This window comes from Mustela lutreola, chromosome 4 (assembly GCF_030435805.1).
Source record: "Mustela lutreola isolate mMusLut2 chromosome 4, mMusLut2.pri, whole genome shotgun sequence".
NCBI lineage: Eukaryota > Metazoa > Chordata > Mammalia > Carnivora > Mustelidae > Mustela > Mustela lutreola.
In genome coordinates, this window is record NC_081293.1 from 26021230 (window position 1) to 26044481 (window position 23252).

Consider the following 23252-nt stretch of genomic DNA (forward strand, 5'->3'; position numbering starts at 1 on the left):
TTCTTTTAACGAAGGAGTTAAAAATACAGGTCCCTGGGCCCTTGATGGCTCCCTAGGAATCAGCCCTTTTAACAAGCTCCCAAGACATGCTAGAGAGTTTGAGCAGTTCTGCCAAAAGGGATGAGGGCAGAATGTCTTCTTCACCTTGCTACCCTACCTCCATGCCTCTCAGAGCCAAATATTTTCCTGCCTGCTCTTGGCTCATACGCAGGGGCAAGGGCCGGGGCCCAAGTCACCACTAGAAGTGTGGAGCTGAGTGACTCCCCTAATGGGGGCCAAGGCCCACTTAGACTAAATTACAAAAAGAAGGTCTGCTCTGTTTTATGCCCACAGCCCTGCACAGTGCCTGGCACTTAGCATGTGCTTATTAAATATTTGTAGACTGAAGCAGGTAATTTTGCAAGACTCACAGAAAGGTATTTCTTCCTTTGTCTGTTCTAGCTAAGAACATTCTGGCAGAACCTCAAAGAGATGCCAGGACCTATGAAGCAGGGGGCTGGGCCTGGGAGGCCCTCGCTCAGCAAATATTTGTCAAATGAACCCAAGGCTGACAGGAGATGTAGTTAGTGCCTGATAAACTGATACTCACAGGCCTGGAACTGTCTAGACGGAGCACAGAACCAAGGCGAGGAAGTCAGGGGCTTCCATCCCTCGGTGCCCTTTCTTGAACCAACACCTGAAGACCCTAGGCCTGGGGGAGTGAGGGGTAAGAGGCGAGGCAGGGAGTGGGACTGCGCCATTACGTTTATTAGAAGGTTGGCTTTCGGTGTGTGCTCTAGACAGATTACAGAATAAATACCTGCGCCTTGAGAACAGGAAGTCCACGATTCATACAAAGTGCTCACTACAGGAAGATGCTGTGTCAAAATCCAGGCAAGGACCCAACTTAGGGAAGCCGCTCCTCCCCCACTGACCTCAACAAGGGCTGTGCTATGGTTTTTTATTTTATTATTTCTTTTATTTCTCTTTATTATTATTAATATTATTATTATTTGCTTTTGCTGTGGTCACTATCATTGGCAAAGTTCCTTTTCCCCTTTCCTGGACATGGGGTTCCTGTCTTTAAGATTCCACTCTGAGGCTGAAGGTGCCAAAAGCTGCTTGAGAAGTGGCCTTTGAACTCCATCTGGGAGGATGTTGAGAAGAAGGAAGCAGGAGAAATCATTCTTGGTTTTTTAAAAAAATTTAAAAAAAAAAAAAAAAAAAAAAGCCCCACAATCTACAGGTCATTTCTTGCTCAGTGATCAAACTGCCCAAAAGAAAAATGAGAGGAGAAGCGGGCCACTGGGCACCACTGGTCCTTCCTCCCAGGGCTGGGTGAGGAGGGCTGGATCCCCCAAGGGGAAGCTGAGGCTCCTTCCAGCCACAGGGGTAGGAAGGGAAAGGAGTGGGAGAAAAAAGGAGAGACAGAGAGAGAGCTCAATGCCTTGAAGTAGACGTTTTCCCAACTCCTGGGCCACCTGCAGCCCAGCCCAGGCCAGCTCTCACTATCACCTCTGCGTCCAGGAGATTCATTAAAAAAAAAAAAAAAAAAAAAAAAAATCAAAAACAAAGCCCCAAACAAAACAAAATCCAAAAGGAAAAGACTTGGGGGGACGAAGGAGGAAGGGAGGGAAGACAGGAAGGTAGAAGGGCAGGTCTCTGGATGAGTAATTCCCGAGCCACTGGGGGGCTGGGGGGGAAGATTCCCCAGCACCCCACTGCCTGCGTGGCGTTAGCTCGTCACGTAGTGTTTGGTGGATGGCTGCCCATACACCCTGTAGAAATCCTGGTGGCCAGGCTGCTGGGAGGCGTCGAGCCAGTCTCTGACCGCCAGGCCAGGAAGGGACTGGGGGACGGAGGGTGTGGGCGGGAGCGGGTGTGAGTACTCCTGCGAGGGCACTGTCCAGGGAAAGTGGCCGGAGCGGGGGTAGGGCTGGTGGCCACCATGGTTGGCCACGGAAGAACAGTAACAGTTGTCCACAGAACAGACGAGAATCTTGCGGCCGCCATACTGGGGGAGCATGGGCTGCTGGGTGGCGGAGCCATTGGGATACTGTGATGGGGGGAACACAGGACTTGAATGCACTGGTTGGGCGCCGCCCGGCAGAGCCACCAAGTGCTGCGTGGAGCTGCAGGGCCCCAGGGGCTGCCCTGACTGGCCCTCGCCGCTGGCTGTGCCCGCTGCCCCATACTGGCTGCCCACGGGGCCTGACGACGTCTCTAGGAAACTGGCCTCAGGGAAGGCCGTTGAGTGCTTGCGCTTTTCCGCCCCAGAGCTGCTCACGCCACAAGGGTACAGGGGGACGCTCTGCAGGAAGGGCACCGGTGTGCTGAAGGGGCCTGTGGAGAGTTTGGGGCAAAAGTCGCCAAAGCTCCCATCCCAAGCAACCCAGGCCGCCTCTCCCCACTTTCTATCTAAAGAAGCAAGCTCATCACATCATGCACTGTCTTGGTCAACGCTACCTACCCCATTAGCAGGTGGATACTGTTATTATGCCCATTTTACAGCTGAAGAAACTGAAGTTTAGGGAGGAAAGATGGCTTTTCCCAAGGTCCAAATAGCTAGAAGTGGCAAAGCCAGGATAGGAAGAAAAGTCTATCTGACTAGGCCATGCTGCCTCTCAGAGAGAAGGCTCTGGCATTCCTCCCTGCCCAAAGGGCTCTCTCTTTTCCATTGAGGATACCACCCTCACCTTCTAGCATCTTCCGCAGCTGCTTCTCCTTCTTGGCCACCTCATTCAGGAAGAGCTTGGAGTTCAGGTGGCCGATCTTAGGGGGAGAAAGGCTGCTGCCCGTGCAGGTCTGGGTCCTGGGGGCAGTGGACGGGGCATCTGCTGTGAGGAGGTATCACCGGTGAGCCTGCCCTACCTCCCCCCAGTGGGCCTGGCCCTCCCTGCCCTCCCCCAGATGTGCTCCCCTGGGGGCCAGTGGCCGTCTGCTCACCTGTCCATCAGGATTTTCACAGACTTGGTGTTCTAGGGGGAGAGAACAGAGTTTGTCAGTAGAAAGGCAACATGGGAGAGCCTCCCCATTCTCCCTCTCCCCAGGCAGGGTTGACCATCTGATTCCAGCCAAAGTGTGCTGCCAAGGGGGGAGGGGAGTGTCTCCATTTCTACAAAATACGAAGACCTGACATTTATTGAGTACTTACTATGTGATAAACATGCAAGTGATTTCCATACGTCCATCATTTTAACTACACAACTCCCCTGGGAGGAAGACATTAGAGGTACTCATCAGTCCTTTATCAGAAATCCTTGGGGCCAGATGCGTCTTGGAATTTGGAATTTGCTGGATTTTAGAAGAGGACTATGGTGCCTGTACTATATAGTACATATGATCCCCAGTAGGATACCATTGTCTTAATGCATCAACATTCCTGCAGTCAAATGTTTGAATCCTTGTATCAAGCAAGATAAAGACCATATATTGCCAACATGAGTTCAGGTCAATTTTTCCTGTAAAATGAGTTGTCAGAATTCTTTCTACTAGTGTTCAGAGGCTTTTAAAATTTGGAATTGTGGATAGAGGACAGTAGGTTGCTCTGTCTTATGAGCCCCATTTTATTAGTGAGGAAACCCAGGTACAGAGCATATCTATGATCCACTCCCCAGCTCACGAAGCTAAAAAGAGCAGGGGTGGGAGGGCTCTGAAGCAACGCAGGCTCCGGTTCCAAAACCCTGTGAACATACTGCTGTGAGACACTCGCCGGGGAGCCAAGGAAGGCTGACTCCAACTGAGGCATGAGCCCAGGGCCCAGCAGCCGGTCCCGGCCCCAGCCCACCTTCATGAAGCTGACGTCTTCTGTCTTGTCGAAGAGCAGCTGCAGGGAGCCCAGCAGCTTCTTGGCCTCCTGCATGCGCTCCCCGAGGTGCAGCGCCTGCGCTGCGTTCTCGCTGCAGAACTTGGCCTGGGCCTTGTCCAGGACCTCCACCGTCTGCCGCAGGTCCTCGTCCAGCAGCTGGTGCAGCTTTTCATACTGTAGCCGCACCTCCTCCTTCAGCTGGCTCACCTTCTCCTGCAGGCACGGGGGGTGCGAGCAGGTGGGCGGTGAGTGCTGGGGACCTCCAGCTGCTGCTACTGCCTCTCTCACATCCTGGATGGCAGAGTCTGGGACGCCCCCACCCCGAGGCTGCCCAAGGCTCCCAAGAGCAGGGTCTGACCTGCTGGTAGCACAGGGCTCTGGGCCAGCTACCCCTGGCCCTGGGAGGGGCTCATCCACCGAGTAACTGACCTAGGGGTTCTGGCATGGAGTCGACCACACAACAGATCCTAGCCCAAATAAGGAACCAGCCAGAGGCCCTGCACCCAGGCCTACCCACCCCATACCATGGGCTTGGGCTTAGCTACCTCCACCAGGCGCTTGTCTGACTCAAGCTTGTAGAGCTGGTCCTCGATGTCCTGCTCTCGCTCCTCCAGACGGTCCTGCTGCTTCATCAGCATCTTCTGCAGGGACAGGTGAGGAAGGGGCGTCAGAGGGGGCTGCAGCTCTATTCCTTACCAAGGATGGGGGAGCACCACCCTTCCCTCTATAGAACAGACTCATCCTATAGAGTGACTCGGATGGCCTAAATTTCTGCCATCTAGCCCTTTCTGGCCCCCACGCAATCCCAGGGGCCTGGTGACAGCTGTCTGGCCAGCCTGTTCCCTGGAATAGCTTCCCACACATATCTAAACCATGAGCTTTCTGAGGGCAGGGTCAGGCCAGCCCCTGCTCTAAGTGCTTTTCCTGTATAGACTTATCTAATCATCCCAGTAATGCTGTGAGTTAAGTACTATTATTATCCTCATTTCAGAGAAGAGGAAACCAGAGAGATTAAGCAATTCATCCAAAGTCACACAGCTAGTAAATGTTGGAGCTGGGATACAAACCCAGGTGATCTGGCGGTAGGGTCTGTTCTCATACAAGGCAGGCAGCCTCTCTCTGGAGAGCTCCATCTTAGAGATGAGAGCCCTAAGATGCAGAGGGCAAACAAGCTTCCGAAGTCATACAGGCCTTCTGGCCTGATCCACAAATCTCACCCTATACTTGCCTTACTGCACTTGGGGGCATCAAGGGCTACCCCTTCCTTTGCTCTTGATGCTGAGAGCTAGGCTTCTAAGCCCTTGCTAGCTCTCTCTCTCTCAGGCTGTCAGCCAGACCCAGGTGGAAGGAAGACTCTGGATTTCCAAAGAATGCAAGGCCACTTGGGCGCCTGGGTGGCTCAGTGGGTTAAGCCTCTGCCTTCGGCTCAGGTCATGATCTCAGGGTCCTGGGATCGAGTCCCGCATCGGGCTCTCTGCTCAGCGGGGAGCCTGCTTCCTCCTCTCTCTGACTGCCTCTCTGCCTACTTGTAATCTCTCTCTGTCAAATAAATAAATAAATCTTTAAAAAAAAAAAAAAAAAAAAAAAAAAAAAAAAAGAATGCAAGGCCACTTTACTGGAAGGTGCCAGACCAAGCTGCTCTTCTTCTCAGCCCTCCATCTCCTGACAGCCTAACCTGGCTGTTCCACCCAGCCTTTCCTCTTTTCTCACTAGACATGCCTCTTCCAACATGGTCTCCTCCTGCTCAAGAACCCTCAATGACGCCCTCTTTCCAGCACTTTGGCCACAGAGGCTTTCTGACAACGTGACTCACCCAGCCAGGTGGACTGCTCTCGTCCCCAAGGCTCCCTGCACATGGGAATTCCCTGCACGCTGCGGACATGGGGCCTCCTTCCTCCCTCTGTCCATCCTTCAAGGCCCAACTGAAGCCCAACGACTTAGGAAACTTCCTATGGCCCATGCTCGATGTTTGTGCTGTGGGCCGATAGTGGACTGTCATGTTGTGCCTCTCCTCTGTCGCTGTGCTGTGCGGTATGGCAGCTGCGAGTCACATGTGGTTATTTAAATTGAAGTGAATGGAAATAAATTCAGTCAAACATCAGTTCTCCAGTTGGGCCAGCCTCAGGTTCGAGTGCTCACTAGCTACCTGGAGCTAGTGGCTCGGGTACTGGACACTACATGCACCAAACATGGCCACGATCACAGAAACATCTACACGACAACACTATTCCGTAGTCAGCCTTGCACAGTATGGTCCCAACTCCCTGGAAAGCTCCAGGCCTGCTGAAAATAAGGTTTTGCTGCTCTTTTCCACCTCCCTTCTTGGCCAGGCCACACAGGGGCCACAGCTCCTTACGGATGCCGAGCAGACTGACTGACTGAACAAGGCCGTGGTTTTGCTACAATGTAAGGTTTGCAAAGCAGGCGGCACAGAACAGGGTTTGCAGTGTCCACCCTACAAGGAGTGGTTCTTTTTCTTCCTCTGTGTGGGCCTCAGAGATCCTCAAGTTCAGCCTATGACCCCCACTCTTCACCCAGGCCTACCTGGTTTCCTAGAGACAAGCTGCCACCCGTCCCTTCCTGGCTCCTCCAACCCATTTTACATTTGGGGAAACCAAGTCCAGCAAGGGTGTTGGCAACCTTGCTGTGAGCTGGTATCTGCCCTGGAAACAAAAACCAGGACCTGGGGGACAAGAGGAGGTGGTGGGGGAAGGCTCTCAGCTTTTAATCTGGAGAAGGTGGGGGTCCACCTGCCCTGCCCCCACTTCAACAACTTGACCACTGACCTAGGACTGGACCTCTAAGAACCAGCCCCAGGAGACTTTGCCCTGCCCCCAGCACTTTGTCCTTCCAGGAAGTCCCTGCACAGGTCCAACACACATAGGGGTCTGCTGTGAGCCTCAGAGTCAGAACCTGTGGGAAACACAGCTGGGCAGAAAGAGGTAGTCGCGCATCCCCCCTGGGAAACTGCCCACAGCTATAGGAAGAGGGCAGGCAGCGACCCTGCAGCACTGCCCAGAACAATCTGGGCCTGGGCCCCCCTCATGCGACTGCTGCACACGGCTACACACATACTTGCATCCAGCCCCTACACAGTGAAGGCTGGGCCCCCTGAGGGCCCCAGACAATTAGGAGAGGCCTGTCATGAACGCAAGGTCACCAGGACTCCCCTTCAGGAACATGAGGGTCTATAAGACTGGCCCCAAATTGTTGCCTTCTGGCTGCCTCACACCCACATTCAGAGAACAGGGCACCCCCTTCCAGACGTGTCTCAGATTCCTGGCCGCTCGTCTTTTCCGTGCTCAGGATATCTGCATGCCCAGTCTTACACTCACACACCGTGGTCTCCCTGCCTAACTACTTCCCAAGACCAAACCCATCGGCATCCAATCAGGGACACACCTGGGGCTGAGCCCAATGAGGGGCAGGAAAGAGGCAGCCTGGGGTAGGTTCTCAGACCAATTTATCCATGAGGCCTGGAAGGGGGGCTGTTACACCCCCACCCTCCAGAGCAGTGGGAAGCCCCTCTCCCACCCACCAGGAACCCCTTCAAGGAATTCTTAGCTGACTCCTCAGGGAAGAGCCAAAGGAGCCACCCCCCGTCCAGTCCTAGGGGCAGAGCTCAGCCTTGTCCCTCTTCTAGGCTTCTCTCAGAGCCTTTCCTGGCAGTGCTTCTACTCTGGGATCTTGCATGCCCAGCAAGGCAATGGCCACACTCTCTGGCAGGTGCCTGGGTTTTACTTCCCCCTCCTCCAGTGCAGAGGCCATGGAGCTCCTGTCTCTGTTGCAGGGGTAGGTAGGGGAAGGGGCAGAAATGGGAAGGAAACTGGCCAAGGGTTGCCAGTCATCACGGAGGGCTGGGAGGGGGGCCCAGGGCCCCATGCTGGCCAGCTCACCCTTGCAGAACTGCCCTCCCTTGAGGCCCACTGATCTTAATCCTGCTACAGACTTAAAACCTGGGGGGAGGCAGGGGTTGCGGGGATCACTGTTACCTCAGGCCCTGGGAAACTGGGAAACTAGGGGAAGGGACAGGAATATCTACTTGCTGCCTCTTCCGTAGCCCTCACCTCAATGACTGAATTGGGTTACCGAGAAGCTGGAAGATGGGAGACAGGAAGCAAGACTGACCCCCCCCCCCCCCCCCCCCCCGCTATCGGCAGTCTCTTTCAGTCCCAAGGTCCAGGAAATAGCTGAGGGCTGAGGCCCCACTTTCCACCTGGGAAAAACACACAGCTGAGAGATAGGACCAGATTTTCCCGCTTAATTCAGAGCATGGGCTCCCAACGCAGGGGGCGGGGGAGGCACTTTATGAACTGCTCCCAGCCCGTAGTGAGTCACCTGGACTGTGGCACACTTCAAGGGCGCAGGTACAGGAGCAGAGCAGAGCAGAGCGGGGACCGGAGGGTCTGGTGCAGCGGGGCTGGAGGGCCCAGACCTCTGGCAGGAGGGAGAAGGAACAGTACTAGGCCCAGCTCTACTCACCCACCCCGCCCTGATGGAACCTGCTCACTCCTGGCCCTGCCCCTTAGGCCTTTTGTGGTCTGCTCCTGGGCCTGTGAGGGCAGAAGCATCAGAAAGCCTCGGGGGGCACTCCATTCCCATCCCCTCACACCTGGCAGGGAGGAGGAGAAGCAGGCCCCAGAACATCCTGCCGCACAGGGTTTCAGACTCTGCCTTGAGCTGCTCCCTCTGGTGCCCCTCCCGACTCAGAGAGGGGGCACTTCTAGCTCCTTCTGTTCCTGCCCCAGGAAAGCCTCACACCCCTCTGGAGTCTAACTGGTCAGGCCCAGCTGGTATTTCCGACGCCAGACTGGACTGGGCAGACGGGTGAGGCCAGGGGCCTCTAGGCTGCATAAAAGTTAATAAATAATAATAATAAAACCCTCAAGTCAACCTTGAAGAGAAGCAAGGTCAGGAGGGAACAGGGCCCCAGGGGCTGGGCCAGAGGCAGGACCACGGTTTTCTAACAGGGCCAGGGCTGGGACCAGCCACCCCTGTGGTAGTGGTGGAGGCAGGGAGAGGCAGGGGGGCGAGAAGAGGGACCGGGGCAGCTGCACACCTTTCTCTGCTCAGGCCCCTGTCCGGAGAGCACTCATCCCAGCTCCAACTCCGGCAGCAGCCTCTGCGCAGGGCTACCCTATCCTAGCCTCCTTCCCAGGCTGCCACGCCTGCACCCCACCTCCCCGACTCTCTCCCTGAAGCCCTCTTCCCAGGAGTACGCTGGCCTCCACTCTCCCTGGTTTCAGAGCAGCTGCTGCCTGCCCTAGATGCCCCTGTCCAGGCCTCAGCCCCTGCCTCGGGCTAGCCGGTTGACAAACTCCCGGGGGTGGGGGGCAGAGGCAACCAGCACACCGAGAGCCGAGGCTGCAGGGCAGGAGCTGGGTGAGGAGAGCAGCGGCAGTTCGGAGACAAGCCCCGGCAGACCCCAGAGAAGGTTTCCCAGCTGCAGAGTGGAATTAGCTTTTGCCATGCAGAGAGCAGCGCTCTGGGGCAGCAGAACAAAGAGGCGAGAGAGAAAGCCCCCCTTTGTCTGGGCTTGAATGCCAGGCCAGCCGGGAAGGAAGGCTTTCCCAGAGCCAGCGATGAGGCCAGCCAGGCCTGCCTGCTCTGTCCAGGGCAGGGGCCCAAGCCGGGCCCACCTTCTGCCTCTGCCCACCCACAAGGCCTTCAACACAGCCTGGCAGAACCTGCCCGGACCTTGGCCTCCAATGCCCGCCTCGGGCAGCAAGCTCCCGCTTTGGTGAATTCCCTCTTTCCAGCCCCTCCGCAACACCCCCACCAGTTGAGAAAGTCACACAGGACTCAGAGCTGGCGCAGGCAGCCGCGTGCCAGCAGCACGGGGCGGACGGTCCTGCGGAGCCACTCAACTCCCAGCCCCAGGTACCCGGCAGGCAAGACACGCGGCCATCCGCCTTGCTCAGGGACGTGCACCCAAACACCTTCCTGACCCCGCAGCCACACACAAGACGGCCACGCAGCCAAGTCAGTCACTCACACGGTACTTCCTCGGAGAGACACGTGGGAGATACAGCAAATCAGTCACATGGTGAGAGACACAACCCGACACGCTGGTTACACACGCACACGCGCACACACATCTGCAGACAGAATGCCTGCACAGCCACCCAGGGCCGAGGGAGGCAGAGCAATCCACGGGGTGTGCGGGACAGTTGCCGGGCTGTGTCAGCAGGATCCTGGCATGGAGGTGGGGCCTGGGCCTTTGCCTGGGACCCAGGGCCCACATTCCTTGCAGACTCAGGCTCCTCAAGGGGCACCCCCCACACACCCCAGCTACCCCTAGACCTGGGAGGTCAGGAGTAGGGTCAGGGGAGGAGGGAGCAGCAGAGCCTCGAGTTGCCTCAGTTGGGCTGGGCTGGGGCAGCCCCTAGCTCCCACAGCCTACCCAGAGATAAACATGTGGGGCCAACATCAGATCCGCTCCAGGGTCCTAGTGCAAGCCCTCCAGCCTGGGGGCCATGTGAGCCGCGTAACCTCACCTCTAGCAGCTACAAACCCCAAGTTGCCCTGAGCAATGGGATCCCCAGGCCCTCCCCAGAGAACATCTCCTCTCGACACTAAACCTAAAAGAAGCAAGGAAAAGGATTCTGGCAACATTTCCAGCTTTGATCTGGGGTCCTAGAAATGCCACAGAGGCACACTATGACCTGAACACAGGCACATACACACACACACACCAAGACACCCTGACTAGCTCCTCAGACATGTATGTAGGCCTTATCTTGGGTTTTCTTTCCAGGTTGAAGATGGTTATGAGGTAGGGATGCTCCCAGCTTACCCCAGTTCCGTATTGCTCAGATGAACCCCTAAACCAGGGGGCTGGAAGAGGGATTCACCACCTACCACTGCCAGGCTCAAACCTACCTGGATATCCCAATTATGGGAATTTAGCCTCTCAGGACCCCAAAGGGGTCTAGGCCCATCCCAGAGGGGTCTTTGGGGCTCACCCAGTATATACCAAGGCTTCAGGGCAATGGGGCGTACACTGGCTTCCCAAGGACAGAGTGGAGCAACAGAGTTGGCAGGCTGACTCTGGGTCCCCTGGTACTCTCCAGGCTGGAGAGAAGCCCGGCCTGCCTTCCCACTGGGCCCCTGCTCCGGATGACTGGCCCACCCTCCTATGGGTGCTTCTGAGTATGGGACTGTGGCCACCAGGGAGAGGGTGATCCATTTCCTATTTGTGGCCAGTAGGGCATTTCAGCGGGCCCCCCCACCGTCCCCTCCTGCCCGGGGAGGACAGAAGGGGAGGACAGAAGCGGAAGCACAAGAAGAGGGGCTGTACTTGAAGGCATGCGCCAGGTCTCCATACATCTGCTCCTACATCCCAGAGCATTCTGTTGCTCTCTCCATCCGCGGAGTCAGCAGAGGCCCTCAGGCAAGGGAAAAAGAGGCCCAGGGAAAGGCCCCGCCCCCTGGCTGGAGTATGGACAAGGCACACCGGGTTCTTCCATTCAGGTTCCCCCACAGCTCTTCCCAGCCCCTGAGGGTGAGGCCCCTCTTCCTCCACATTCAATAAAAAAAAGTCCAACTCACAGTGAGTGGCCCTGGCCTATTGAAGGGTTTCCAACTAGAGTGCCCCGGGTCACCGGAGAGATCTGGAGGGCTAGGGAGGGGGCACCAGGAGGGGGATGAGACTCAGGCCGCTGGGCACAGATGCTGAGCGCACAGAATTGCACATCTGGCCCTGAAGCAACCCCACTATTTGTGAGCCTGCCCGCACCAGGAGCAAAAATGAACACATGAACACACACACACACACAGGCACACACATGCACGCACACAGCTGCTGACGAAAGTTCAGCGCTTCCTTCCCATCCAGTTCCTTCCATGAGCCAGGATCAGGGACCTGCTGGTGGGAACCCCAGAGTACACTCTGCATGCAGGGGCAAACCACATCCCCCTCCTCCCCAGTCCCCGACTGTACAGATAAGAGACAGGTGCATTTAAGGGCAAAGCAGTCTAAGACGCCTGCACACACAGACACACATCAAAAGATACCCTCCTACTACCGTATCAGGCACAATTACGTTTTCTCCCCACCCAAATGAAAAGCACCCCTAGCACTCAGACACAGTTAAGAGCAAAAGCGTGGGTGCAGGCACACATTCACTTATCACCCCGGCTGCTGCCCCCTCCCCGGTTCCTTTCAGCCACATCTCTGACTTTTCCTTCCGGTCACTTTTTCTGCTGCCAATCCCAGGACAGGGAACTGGACAGCGCTCCTTCCTCCTGCCTCTGCGCTCTCTCCTCCTCTCCTGGCCTTTCCATCTTTATTAACAGCAGCAGCTTCCCAATACTGAGAAAAGTCTGGACTCTGCCTGCCCTGAGTTGGGGGTGGACACCAGGGGCTCATCAGCTTCCCCTGGGCTTCTGTTTCCCAACTCCCGGGGAGGGGAGAGAATGGCTCCTCTCTCCATCCCCTCCACTTCCTTTAAGAAACCAGAGGTCCTGTCCTGGTACAAAAACCCAGAGCTAGCCCATCCGATTGGAAACTAATTATACAGTAAATTTTATTTGTTATCCCTGCCTTCAGCCTGTGGCGGCCCTCCTGCCTTTTGTTAGTTGTATGTGTATGTTTTTTAATTGCTAAACAGTGACTCATTCTGACTGGCTCCCCCCGCCCCACCCCCAGGAAACAGCTCTCGTCCACAACCGTCCCCTGCTCAGAGCTTCCTCATACCCAAGCTCCCCACTGGCCTCGACCAGCCTGGGGGGGGGGGGGGCACCCAGCAAACACTCCCGGTCCAACCAAAGCCCAACCTCACCCCCATGATATCACACCCAGGCTCCAAGCTGGGGCTTCGAGATGGCTCAGTCTCAGGCCAACCCCTTCCTTCTGGTATGACTCAACCCTGAAAGCCAGGGGACCTGGGAGGGACCGAGGAGGAGCCCCCCTCCACTGAAGGGGACGGAAGTATTGCCTCAGTCCAGCTCCAAAGCCAGGCCCAGAGGCCTGAGGGGGAAGGCGGTTTTGACATTGGCTGCTGCAGCCGGGTGTATACAATGGGAGGGGACCGCGGTTCCGTAATCACCCAGCCGGCAGCCCAGGGGAGCCAGCTGCCTGAAACCAGATTGCAAGGCAGCTCAACCTTAAACCCACAGGATTCTTTTTCCGTCTCCCACTTCCCCTCCCCAAATGTGGGAGGGCTGTGATAGAGGGCTGGGCTGGGAGAAAAGGGCTCAGGGTGGTGAAGACACATACTTCAAGGTTTGTTCATCGGACGCAGGCAACACACACAGGCTCACCGAGGGCAGTGATTCTCACACATGAAGAGCGGGCTATTGGGAATAATCAGAATGGCTGAGACACTGTTCAGTGGGGCCGCTGGCCAGTCCTGGCCTCCTCCAGATAGATACCAGAGTTCTGTTCTCCCTCCGGAAGCTCCCCTCCACCCCCCCCCCCCCAGTGTGTTTCCAATAGGGCTTGAAAGGAACATGGCTGCTTTTGTTTACTTCCTCATTGGTATGCCAGCATCATGGATCGTGTCAGCCACAGCCGCGGCTCCAGGACACTCATTACATAAACAGCAGCTGGAGAAGCAGGACCTGGGTCACTGCCTTGGTGACTTCCCATTGGGCCCATAGAAACAAGGCTGGGGAAGGGAGCTGCGCGCACAACAGAAGAGCAACACCCAAACTCTATCCCTCACCTTAATTCTAGAAATGACTCAAAAGATAGACCCTGGGAGTGCAGGTGCAGGAACGTATCAAGCAGCGGGGGGTGGGGGGGGGTGGGGGGAGGGGCTTCTTCCCAGGACACCTCCCCTAAACTTTCAGGGTAGCGGAGTTTGGAAGGGGGCCTCTGGCCTGATGTTACCAGAGTTAGCTTGTCTGGAGGGGTGGTCCCCGGGCAGTAGGGAGCGCGCGCGCGTGTTTGCGTGCGGGGTACTTGCCCGGATCTCATTCCTCCGGATCTCCACGTCGCACACCGAGTGTCCCTGATGCGCACCGCTGTAGTAGCAGCAGTACTGGCACACGGCCACCTGCTCGGCCTCACAGTGGTAGAGGCGGTAGGCGTTGTGCTGGGGGCAGCTCCAAGCCCGCACGTCGTCCGCCTCCACCAGGAGGTGCCCGCGGGCGGTGGAGGGCTGCTGCAGGTGCGTCTGCACGTGGGACTGGCAGCAGGGCGCCTCGCAGCGCAGGCAGACCTTCTGCGCGGGCAGCGGGGGGCCGCGGCGGCAGAACACGCAGTGCAGCGCCGCGGGCGGCTTCTCCACGTGCAGGGCGTTGAACTTCTCCACGATGTTGGTAAGCTTCAGGTTCTTCTCCAGGCCCGGCTTCTGGTTGTACGCCTGGTTGCACTCCGGGCAGCGCACCAGGCCGCTGTCCTTGGCCCACGCCTCGCCAATGCAGCCCCGGCAGAAGTTGTGCTTGCACGGCAATTGCACCGGCTCCACGAAGACATGCAAGCAGATGGGGCAGATGAGCTCCTCCTCGAAGCAGTTCTTCCAATTCTCCGCCATGGCGGCCGCGGGCAGGGGGCCCGGGCGGGCCTCCCCCACTGCCCAACTCTGCGGGTCCGTCCCGTGCAGCTGCAGGCCCACCGAGCCCCGAGCTCCGGACCCAGGCAGCCCCGACAGTCGCTCAGTCACCAGCACCTTCCGCGCGCCTGCCCCCCAGAGGAGGGAGCTTCGGTCCTCCTGCCGCGCGCGCAGCCGGCTGCGTCTCCTCCTCCTCCCGAGCGCCTAGCGGGAGGCGGCGGACTGCGCCAGGGCCGCGGCCGGGACACCAGCCCTGGAGGGGAGCGCCGGGGTCCAAATTCCATATAAGAGGCCGCCTCCTCCCCCGTCCGCCCGGCTAGGCCAGCGGCGGCCCGCGGCCTGCGCCCGGCTTCGCGGCTGACATTGGGGCGCGCCCCGCAGCGGACAGAGCCCGGGAGCCGCACACTTCCTCCGGCGGCCGCGGCGGCGGCGGCGGCGGCGGTGGGGCTCCCTCCCGGCTCGCCCGCGCAGCACCTCACTCGTCGCGTCCGGGGTCCGAGAAGCCGAGGAAGCGGGAGAGGCCGAGCCGAGGGCAGCTAGATCGGGAGCGGGCGGGCGAGGCGAGCTGGCGGTCCCCGGACCGCGGCGCAGGCGCCTCCGGGCTGGCCGGCCGGGTGCGGGTGCGGGCTGCGGGGCGCAGGCGGGCCGACTCCCGGGCGCTGCGTGCGCGCAGGGGCAGTCATTCAGATGAAATTCCAGTCCCCGGCCAGAGACACCAGCCCGCCTCTGCCTTCCTCCTCCCTTCACAAATAGAAACGGAAGGGGGAGGGAGAGAAGTGGAAAAAAAAAAAAAAAAGCCAACCAGAAAGGGAGGGAGAAGCCCCGGCGGTGCTCCGGCCTGACCCCCTCTTCGCGACTTCTGCGCTTCCCCGAGGCCGGGCGCCCGCCGCCCCCGCCGCAGAGAGACCCTGCTCTCGGTCTCCGCGCTGGGCGGGCGCCTCGGCTCTGCCGAGGAAAACAAGGATTGATCAAACTAGAAAGGAATTTTTCTCAACTGCTAATGAACAGGAGGCTCGGCTCCCGGCCCTCCCCTCCCCCCCCGCCCCGGCCCTCCCCCTTCGCCACCCCGGCCCCCCTCCCCCCCACTTTCTTTTCTTCTCGGCCTCTGCTCCGGCCTGGAAGGCTCTGGGCTGCGGTCGGAGCCAGCCTGCGGCGGTGGGGCCGGGCCGAGCCAGCCGGGCCAGGCTGCCTCCCTCAGAGCCCAGCCATCTTGGGCTCCTGGCTGCGGCCGCGGTGGCCAGGGGTCCGGGCGCGCTCGCTCGAGGGTCCTGCAGCGGGCTTTCTCTCTCTCTCTCTCGGTGGGATTTTTTTTTTTTTTTTTTTTTAAGGGGAGGGCTGGCGGCCTCCCTTAAATTAGGAGAGAGAGAGGAGAAAATGCCAAGTCCCGATTTCTCTCCACCTCTGCTCCACCCACCCCGGTCCTTTCCAAAAAATAAAAAAAGATTAGAATTGGAAGAAGTCGACAGAAAGGCGAGCTCCGGCGGCCCCCGGCTGCTGCCCAGGCGACGCGTCCGGGGCGGGCCCACGCCAGTCGCTCTGTCTGTGGGTCCGTTTGTCCGCCCGAAGCTTCACAACTGAGGGGAGGGCACTTCGGGCAGGGTCTCCGCAGCGGCAGTCGCCTCAGAGCTTTATCCTCAGATCAAAAAAAAAAAAAAAAAAAAAAAAAGGAAAAGGAAAAAAAACCCCAACACTCTCATCAGGGCCACCTTCAGCCATCTTGCGCGTATTATTATTTCAGGAATAATCTGTTTAATAAAAATAGCTGCGTCTCTGGCCCCCTCCCCCGCATTCTGGGCTCCCCGCCCCCTTTTAATAATAATCTCGATAATAAAAATTATCTGCGCGCCGGGCAGTTCTTTTCCTGCTTCTGCTCGCTCCGGCTCCGGCTGTCCCCCTGGGAAAGGGGCGCCGGGGGGGGGGCGCGACTGGGGCTGGGGCGGGGGTGAGTCCCTGCGGCCCGTCAGTCGGCCCCCTCCGCCTTAGCAGCGAGGGAAAGGCGCCCTCGCCGCTACCTCGCCTTTGGAAGGAGGGCGGGCGGGGGAGGGGCCCCGGCTCGTGGGACCGGCTGGAGGGGCGCACAGGGGTCCCCGATCTTCCCGCCACAGTCTGGCCTCGGAGTCTGCAGCGAGGGGCGAGGGGATACAATGGGCTCCGAGCAGAGTGCGTCCGGCAGGGTGGAGATGCGGGCGGGCAGGGGTCTGCGGTGAGCCGGACTCTCGAGGTAGAGCGGAGACAGGCGGAGGGTGGTGTCCCTACATCAAGGCCGGTCCCGCTACACGGGAAGGGGGCGGGGAGCCGGGGAGGAGGACGGGTGGAGAAAGCGGCAGCGCAACTGCGGCGCCTTTAATCAGCACCCGCTGGTTCGGCCCACCCGGCACTGGAGACCCGGACGGACGGGGAGGGGAGGGGGGAATAAGGGCGGGGCGTATTGTCCGGAAGTGCTGTTACAGCTGCTGGAGCTCCCGGCTCCTCCCCTTTTTCCTGTCTGGAGTTGGGGCTGTTCCGGAGGCTGCTCCCGCTATTGGTCGCCAAGCTAAGGCTCCGCCTCTTTAGGGCGGGGCAGACGCGAGAGCCTCACGTGACTTGCACTTACTTCGGTACATTAAACACTAGGGTGGGAGGAGAGTTCCGCGCTACTTAAAACGGCGATGATGCCGCTGCGTAGTGGGACCACCTCTTCTTGGGCATTTTCACCCGTAGCTCTTTTTACCTGGGAGGAAAGGAAGGGTTTATCAGTCTGCTCCTTCGGTCTGATGTAAGTGAACAGGGAACTGTAAAGGTTCACCTGGCTATTTCCCCATGTCCTTAATACTTTCCCCCACATATCTGACACTTAAAACTACCAAGCAAAATAGGCATTGTAATCCCTTCTCTATTAATAAGGGAATGAAGACTTAAAGAAGTGGAGTAATCTGCTGGAGGTCGATGGGTCCGTTAACAAATATTTTAACAAAAGCCTGGAAGTGCCAGGCATTTTTCTGGGCCCTGGGATTCCCTGGAGAACATATACCTAATAATAATGATAATAATGATTAATACTAATATAATCCTATCATAAATACTGTTATTTTATAATATATATAAATATTAGTGTTGCATATACAGGATAATTTCTGTGATAGAGAGTAAGGGGCTCACACAGGGCTCCTCAGAAAAGTGACATCTGAGCCAAGACCTGAATATTCAGGAGTCATCAGGCCATTAACAACCCTGGGAAAAAGTGCTTCAGTCAGAAGAAGAAACAAATGAGAAAGCAACAGATTAGGCATGCTCCAGGGCAGAAAGAGGCCCTCCAAGGGAGAAGACAAGTAGGGGACAGAACATGCAGGGTCTTCTAGGTCATGGTAAGACTTGAAGATGGTTATGAGAAGCCCTCAGATTTGGGATAAATTCTGGAAGTAGTGTCAACAGGACTAGATAAGGATTAGAGATGGGGTGGAGAGGAATCAACACGTTAATAGGAATGGGATAGGAATGGGATCAAGGTGTGCTTATCACTGTATATAGTATGTCCTTTTGAACTTTCAAAATGTTACTAGGTATATATTATTTTTTATCCCTCCAAAATGTTTTTAAGTGAGTCTTAGAGGAGTTGTCCCTCAGCAAGTCTGCATGGTGGTAGCACACACCAAGAAGGAGAGAATTGAAGAGAATGAGCTTGGGTGGGGAGATTTTTCAGTAGCTCTAAGTTAAATTTGAGTTGCCTCCGATATCCCAGTGGCGATGTTGCAAAGACAATCGTATATACAAAGCTGGGGGAACGTTTGTACTGCGATTATAGATTTTGGAGTCATCAGCTCAGTTCGATCACTCAGTTCACATCACTCAGTTCTATTCCATTCTCACGCATTTGTATACTAGTTGCTCGCTTATTCTATTCAGTTCTGAATAGAACTGAGATTCAAATCCAATTCAGAGTAACCAGTGGGTCCCTGATCCTTCCATAAAACCAGAGGGCCTCGCTGCTCTAGGAATCCTGTCTCCTTATTCCTGACTGGGGGGCTAATGTGGGCCCTCCAATGACAGAGCCCCTGTGTCTTCAGCCCTTTGCATTCCCCCCACCCCGCATGGGAGATCTTTTGTTGAATGAATGAATAAATGAATGCCTGCATGTCTGAATTAACAAACAAGGAGAAAATGGCTTCCAAGCCTAATCCTTAATCACATGCTCTAAAGATGGTACAGAGAAACAATAAAGTCTAGTTTGGAGTTGTTGGAGGGTCCTTCTCTGGCTTCCTCACCAATGCCCTCCAGGATAATCTTTTTTTTTTTTTTTTTTTTAAAGATTTTATTTATTTATTTGACAGACAGAGATCACAAGTAGGCAGAGAGGCAGGCAGAGAGAGAGAGAGAGAGAGAGAGGGAAGCAGGCTTCCCGCGGAGCAGAGAGCCCGATGCGGGGCTCGATTCCAGGACCCTGAGATCATGACCCGAGCCGAAGGCAGCGGCCCAAACCACCGAGCCACCCAGGCGCCCCCCTCCAGGATAATCTAAAGGATTCCTCACATTCCCCACCTTTCTAGACCGCCCCCCTTAACTTGTAAGATATCATACTCTTCTGGTTTTTTTCTTATCTTTCTAACCACAAACTTCTCCAATTTCCATCTCATAAATGTTGACAGTCCTGAGAGCCCTGCACTCCATCCTATCCTCTTACTAATCTATACCTGCTCCCTGAAGCCTCTCACTCCTAAAGCTTTACTACTGTCTGTAACCTGGTGGCTCTCCACTCACCATCTCCGGTCGGAAAATTCACCTTCCTGGCTGCAGGTCAGTGTAGCCAACCCTGCCATCCCCCTGGATGTCTCACAGGCACGTTGAATTCAATGTATTAGAAACTAAACTCATCATCCTCTTCATATTCCAGCCCATTTTCCCCACCCCATGTGTCCCCCATCTCAGTCAGTGGGACCTGTCAGCAGCTTAGTGATCAAGCCAAGGATCAGGGAAGCGACCTTAATATCTCCCTTTCACCTCCCTTAGCCATCCAGTCAGGTGTTATAGATGCTTCTCTCTCTCTCTCTTTTTAAGATTTTATTTATTTGTCAGAGAGCGAGTGAGAGAGAGAGCACATGAGCAGGCAGAGTGGCAGATAGAGGCAGAGAGAGAAGTAGGCTCCCCGCTGAGCAAGGAGCCTGATGTGGGACTCAATCCCAGGATCCTAGGATCATGACCTGAGCCAAAGGCAGCGGCTCAACCAACTGAGCCACTCAGGCATCCCTCTCTCTCTCTTTTTAATTAAGGATTTATTTATTTATGAGAGAGAGAGAGAGAACATGCCTGCAAACACAAGCCAGGGGAGAGGCAGAGGGAGAGAATTTTACAGCAGACTCCCCACTCATCACCGAGATTTGATTCCGTCTCAGGACCCCAAGATCATGACCTGAGCTAAAACCAAGAATCAGACATTCAACCAATTGAGCCACCTAGGCGCCTATAGATCCTATAGATCTTCTCTTAAATATCTCTCAGGTTGGGGGCGCCTGGGTGGCTCAGTGGGTTGAAGCCTCTGCCTTCGGCTTGGGTCATGATCTCGGGGTCCTGGGATCAAGCTCCATGCTCAGCAGGGAGCCTGCCTCCCCCCACCCCCACCCCTTGCCGGCCTCTCTGCCTACTTGTGATCTCTGTCAAGTAAATAAATAAAATCTTTAAAAAAAAAAAAAAAGATTCTGGAAAAAAAAAAGGATCTCTCAGGTCATCCATTTGTATACTAGTTGCTCGCTTAACCTCGTCCCCTGGAGGTACAATGAATATCAAAGTCAGCATGTCCAAAACTATAGTAATTTCAGTACACACTCCTGCTCCTATTCCTCTGAAGTTGTCCACTTCTCGGTGAACATCCCATAGCCAACCCTTTAGCAAATCTTGCCACTTCTTCCCATCTCCATTATCTCTAGCCTGGATTATTTCCGTAGATTCGAAGTAGTTTCTTTGCTTCTGCCCTTACCTCCCAGGTCAATTCTCAACATAGTAGCCAGAGAAATCTTTTTAAAATGTGTGGACCGTGGGGTGCCTGGGTGGCTCAGTTGGGCAAGTATCAGACTCTTGATTTCGGCTCAGGTCATGGTCTCAGGGTCATGGGATCAAGCCCCCCTGTGGGGCTCCCTGCTCAGCAGAGAATCTGCTTGAGATTCTCTCCCTCAATCCCTCATCCGTTCACTCTCTTTCTCAAATAAATAAAACTTAAAAATATGTATATGGCAGACTGTGTCACTTTTAGGCTCAAAAATCTCCTGATGGCTTCCCACTTCAGAATAAAAGTCCAAATTTCATTACCGCCTGCCAGGTCCTGCACTAGCTGCCCTCTCTGTAAGCAATCTCCTGTTAATCCCTTCTCTCATTCTGCTCCAGCCACACTGGCTTCCTCTTGTTCCTGACATATACCTAGTGTGTTTCCCCTAACCCCAGGGTCTCTGCAACGCTCTTTGTCTGGACCATTCTTCCTCCAGATGTCCCTATTGCACACTTCTTCCTTTGAGTTCCTTTGCTCAAATGTCACCTATGCAGCGAGGCCTTCCCTGACGTCTGTATTTACAAACACACCCCACCCCAGCCCTATTTCTCCTCTTCTGCTTTATTTTTTCTCCATAGCACATACATCCACGTACTACATATTCTATTCTAAACAAATACCATCTATCTCCCATCACTAAAATATAAGATCTATGAAAGGAATATATATATTTTTAAATAATGTATCTACGGAGCCTAGAATAGGACCTATCACATAGTAGGTGTTCAATAAATATTTGTTGAATCAATGAATGATTCATTCCATTCTCTCCATCCCTACCGCTTCTACCTTAACCCAGGCCTGCTTGGTCCTTGCCTCCCATCTTGCTCTCTCAGAATGTTCTTCATCCAAAAGGTAAGGGAATGGTCCTCAAGTGAAAGTTTGATGCCATAAACCTCGAGCATTCCAAATCCCAAGAAGAGTTTTGGGGCTTTTCCCCTTGTTGTTCTGTCTGCCTGGAGGGCTTTTGAAAATTAATCTCCTCTTCTTTTGTCCTTCATCTTTAAGCATCCTTCAGTTTTGACCTGGATGTCACTTCTTTCAGGAAGCCTTTTTTAATCTCCAGACTGGGTTGGGTACCTTTTCTATGTCCATACCCTAGCCTAGCCCTTTAATAAAGGATTAATGCTAATTGAGCAATTACTATGTGGCAGGCATCTTATGTATATTATCTCATATAATCTTTGCAAAAACTCTGTGAAGCAAGTATCCATTTGCAGATGAAAAAAACCTGTCCAAAGTCACACTGACCAGCGGTGGAGTCACTCACGGTAGGACAGAAAGCAGCTGACGGTCTTCCTCCTTCATGGCTCTTCCTTGCAGTTTTTTCCTTGTCTGTTTTCCCCATTGCATGACACACTTCTTAAAGCCAGGCCTGTGTCCAGTCTCCCAGCATATAGCAGAGGGCCTGGCATGCATTTGTTGAAAGGAGGAGTGAATGAACACAGATCATGGACACCCACCAGGCATCTTGCCCCTTTCCCCCATCCTGGCCTTAGCTCTCTCCCAAAGACTTCCCGGCAGTAAGGAGAAGAGGAGGGGACTGGGTCAGTCCCATGGTGACCCCACAGAAGGGGCCTGGAGATGGTTGCCCTCCCAGACCACATCCTGACCTGCCCCCACTGCAGCCTTAGGACAAATCTCTCCCTTCTCCTGCCCAGGACAGCACTCCCTAGCCCCCGCCCTGACCTCCCCACCTCCTCCGGGGGCTATAGCTAGGCAGCTATCTCAGTGCCTGGCAGCCTGGGTTGACTCACTTCCCTCCGCATTCTCCTTCTGGTTAGGCCAGTTTGGTAAATCTCTTAGGCTCCCTAGTCTGATGGCTCTGGAGCCTGTGGGTCCCCCTCACCCAGGGCCCTGAGATCCTTCCACCCCACACAGACCAGAGCAGATGCCTGGAGGAAAGTACAGGCCTTTCGGAGGTGACATTGCAGATCACATGGCAGATTTCGCCCCTCCTTAAATCTAGGGTGGGGTCTCTGCTCTAGGCCCAGGAGCCTCTTTGCAGGAAGGATCTCAGCCTAGTCCTAGCTCCTGGAACCACCTAAATGCAGGATCTTGCCATTCTGTGCTCTCTGGGACTGGAGCTCCACTCTGACCCCAGGTCCTTCTAGGCTGGTCAGATGAGGAGGATTAGATAATCAGCCCTTCCCTCCACCCACCCCCCCAATCTCCAAGGAGAAAAGAAAAGGTGAATGCGTGTGGCCTGAGCCACCCTGCGATTGTCAGTCCAGCTCTGGGCCCTCCCAGCTCCCTTGCTCTGACTGCCAGACTGGCTGAGGGCCCCAGACAGGACCTGTCCCACTGCTCCAGGGGCCAGCCACATCATTCAGTAGGTCACAGGGGAAGGAGTACTGACCTTGGCCTGGGGAAAGTCCCCCAGATAAAGCTGGTTCTCAGAGGACAGAGTCCCTTCCCAAGAGCTGACACCCGCTGTCCCCTCCCTTCTTGTGATCCCCCCAGGACTTCTGCCACTAGCCCAGCAAATCCCCCAATGGGTGCTACAGCCCCAAACCGAGCACCAGGAGACATGGCCCCGCTATTCTCCGAGACAGACAACTGGGCCTATCAGGAAGGGGAAGAACGCGGGAAGGTTTAGAGCAGCCCTGCAGGTTGTGGAAAACCTGTCCGGTGTGGACCCCCTCCTGCCTGCCTCTAACATCCCAGGCTGTTGCCATCTCCCCATGGGGATTGGGCTCTGTTGTGCCGTGCCATGTCCTAGAGGGACAGGAGCTGGGCAGTCCAGGGAAGGGAGATCCACCACCTCCTCACCAAGGCCAGGCCCACAGGGGCTCACAGGGAGGGAGGGCTGCCTTCTGGGTCACCCAGTGGGTGTGATGATTCTGAGGCTGCCCATCCATCTCAGGAGGGTGAATTGAGATGGTGAGGGGAGTGGCCATCTCCTGACCCGAGCTAGTAGGGAGGGATGGAAGGCCCACCTTCCCAAGGGGAA

General features: G+C 55.6%; 1 protein-coding gene across 1 annotated transcript; it reads right to left on the reverse strand.

The window, feature by feature from the left end:
- Positions 1-726: 726 nt before the first annotated feature.
- TRIM8 (tripartite motif containing 8) lies at positions 727-15322 on the reverse strand. The gene is made up of 6 exons (XM_059169064.1): positions 13699-15322; positions 4333-4428; positions 3767-4000; positions 2926-2957; positions 2676-2791; positions 727-2322 (listed from the first exon to the last, which is right to left on the reverse strand). The coding sequence occupies exons 1-6, from the start codon at positions 14266-14268 to the stop codon at positions 1715-1717; spliced, it is 1656 nt and encodes a 551-aa protein (XP_059025047.1). The 5' UTR covers positions 14269-15322; the 3' UTR covers positions 727-1714.
- Positions 15323-23252: the final 7930 nt, after the last annotated feature.

Excerpts from the sequence above, each read along its gene's own strand:
- TRIM8 (XM_059169064.1), bottom strand. The coding sequence starts at position 14,268 with ATGGCGGAGAATTGGAAGAACTGCTTCGAGGAGGAGCTCATCTGCCCC. Across the intron at positions 4,429-13,698 it reads TCCGGAGGAATGAGATCCGG|AAGATGCTGATGAAGCAGCA; the intron begins GCAAGTACCCCG and ends CTGTCCCTGCAG. Across the intron at positions 4,001-4,332 it reads CAGACAAGCGCCTGGTGGAG|GAGAAGGTGAGCCAGCTGAA; the intron begins GTAGCTAAGCCC and ends CCGTGCCTGCAG.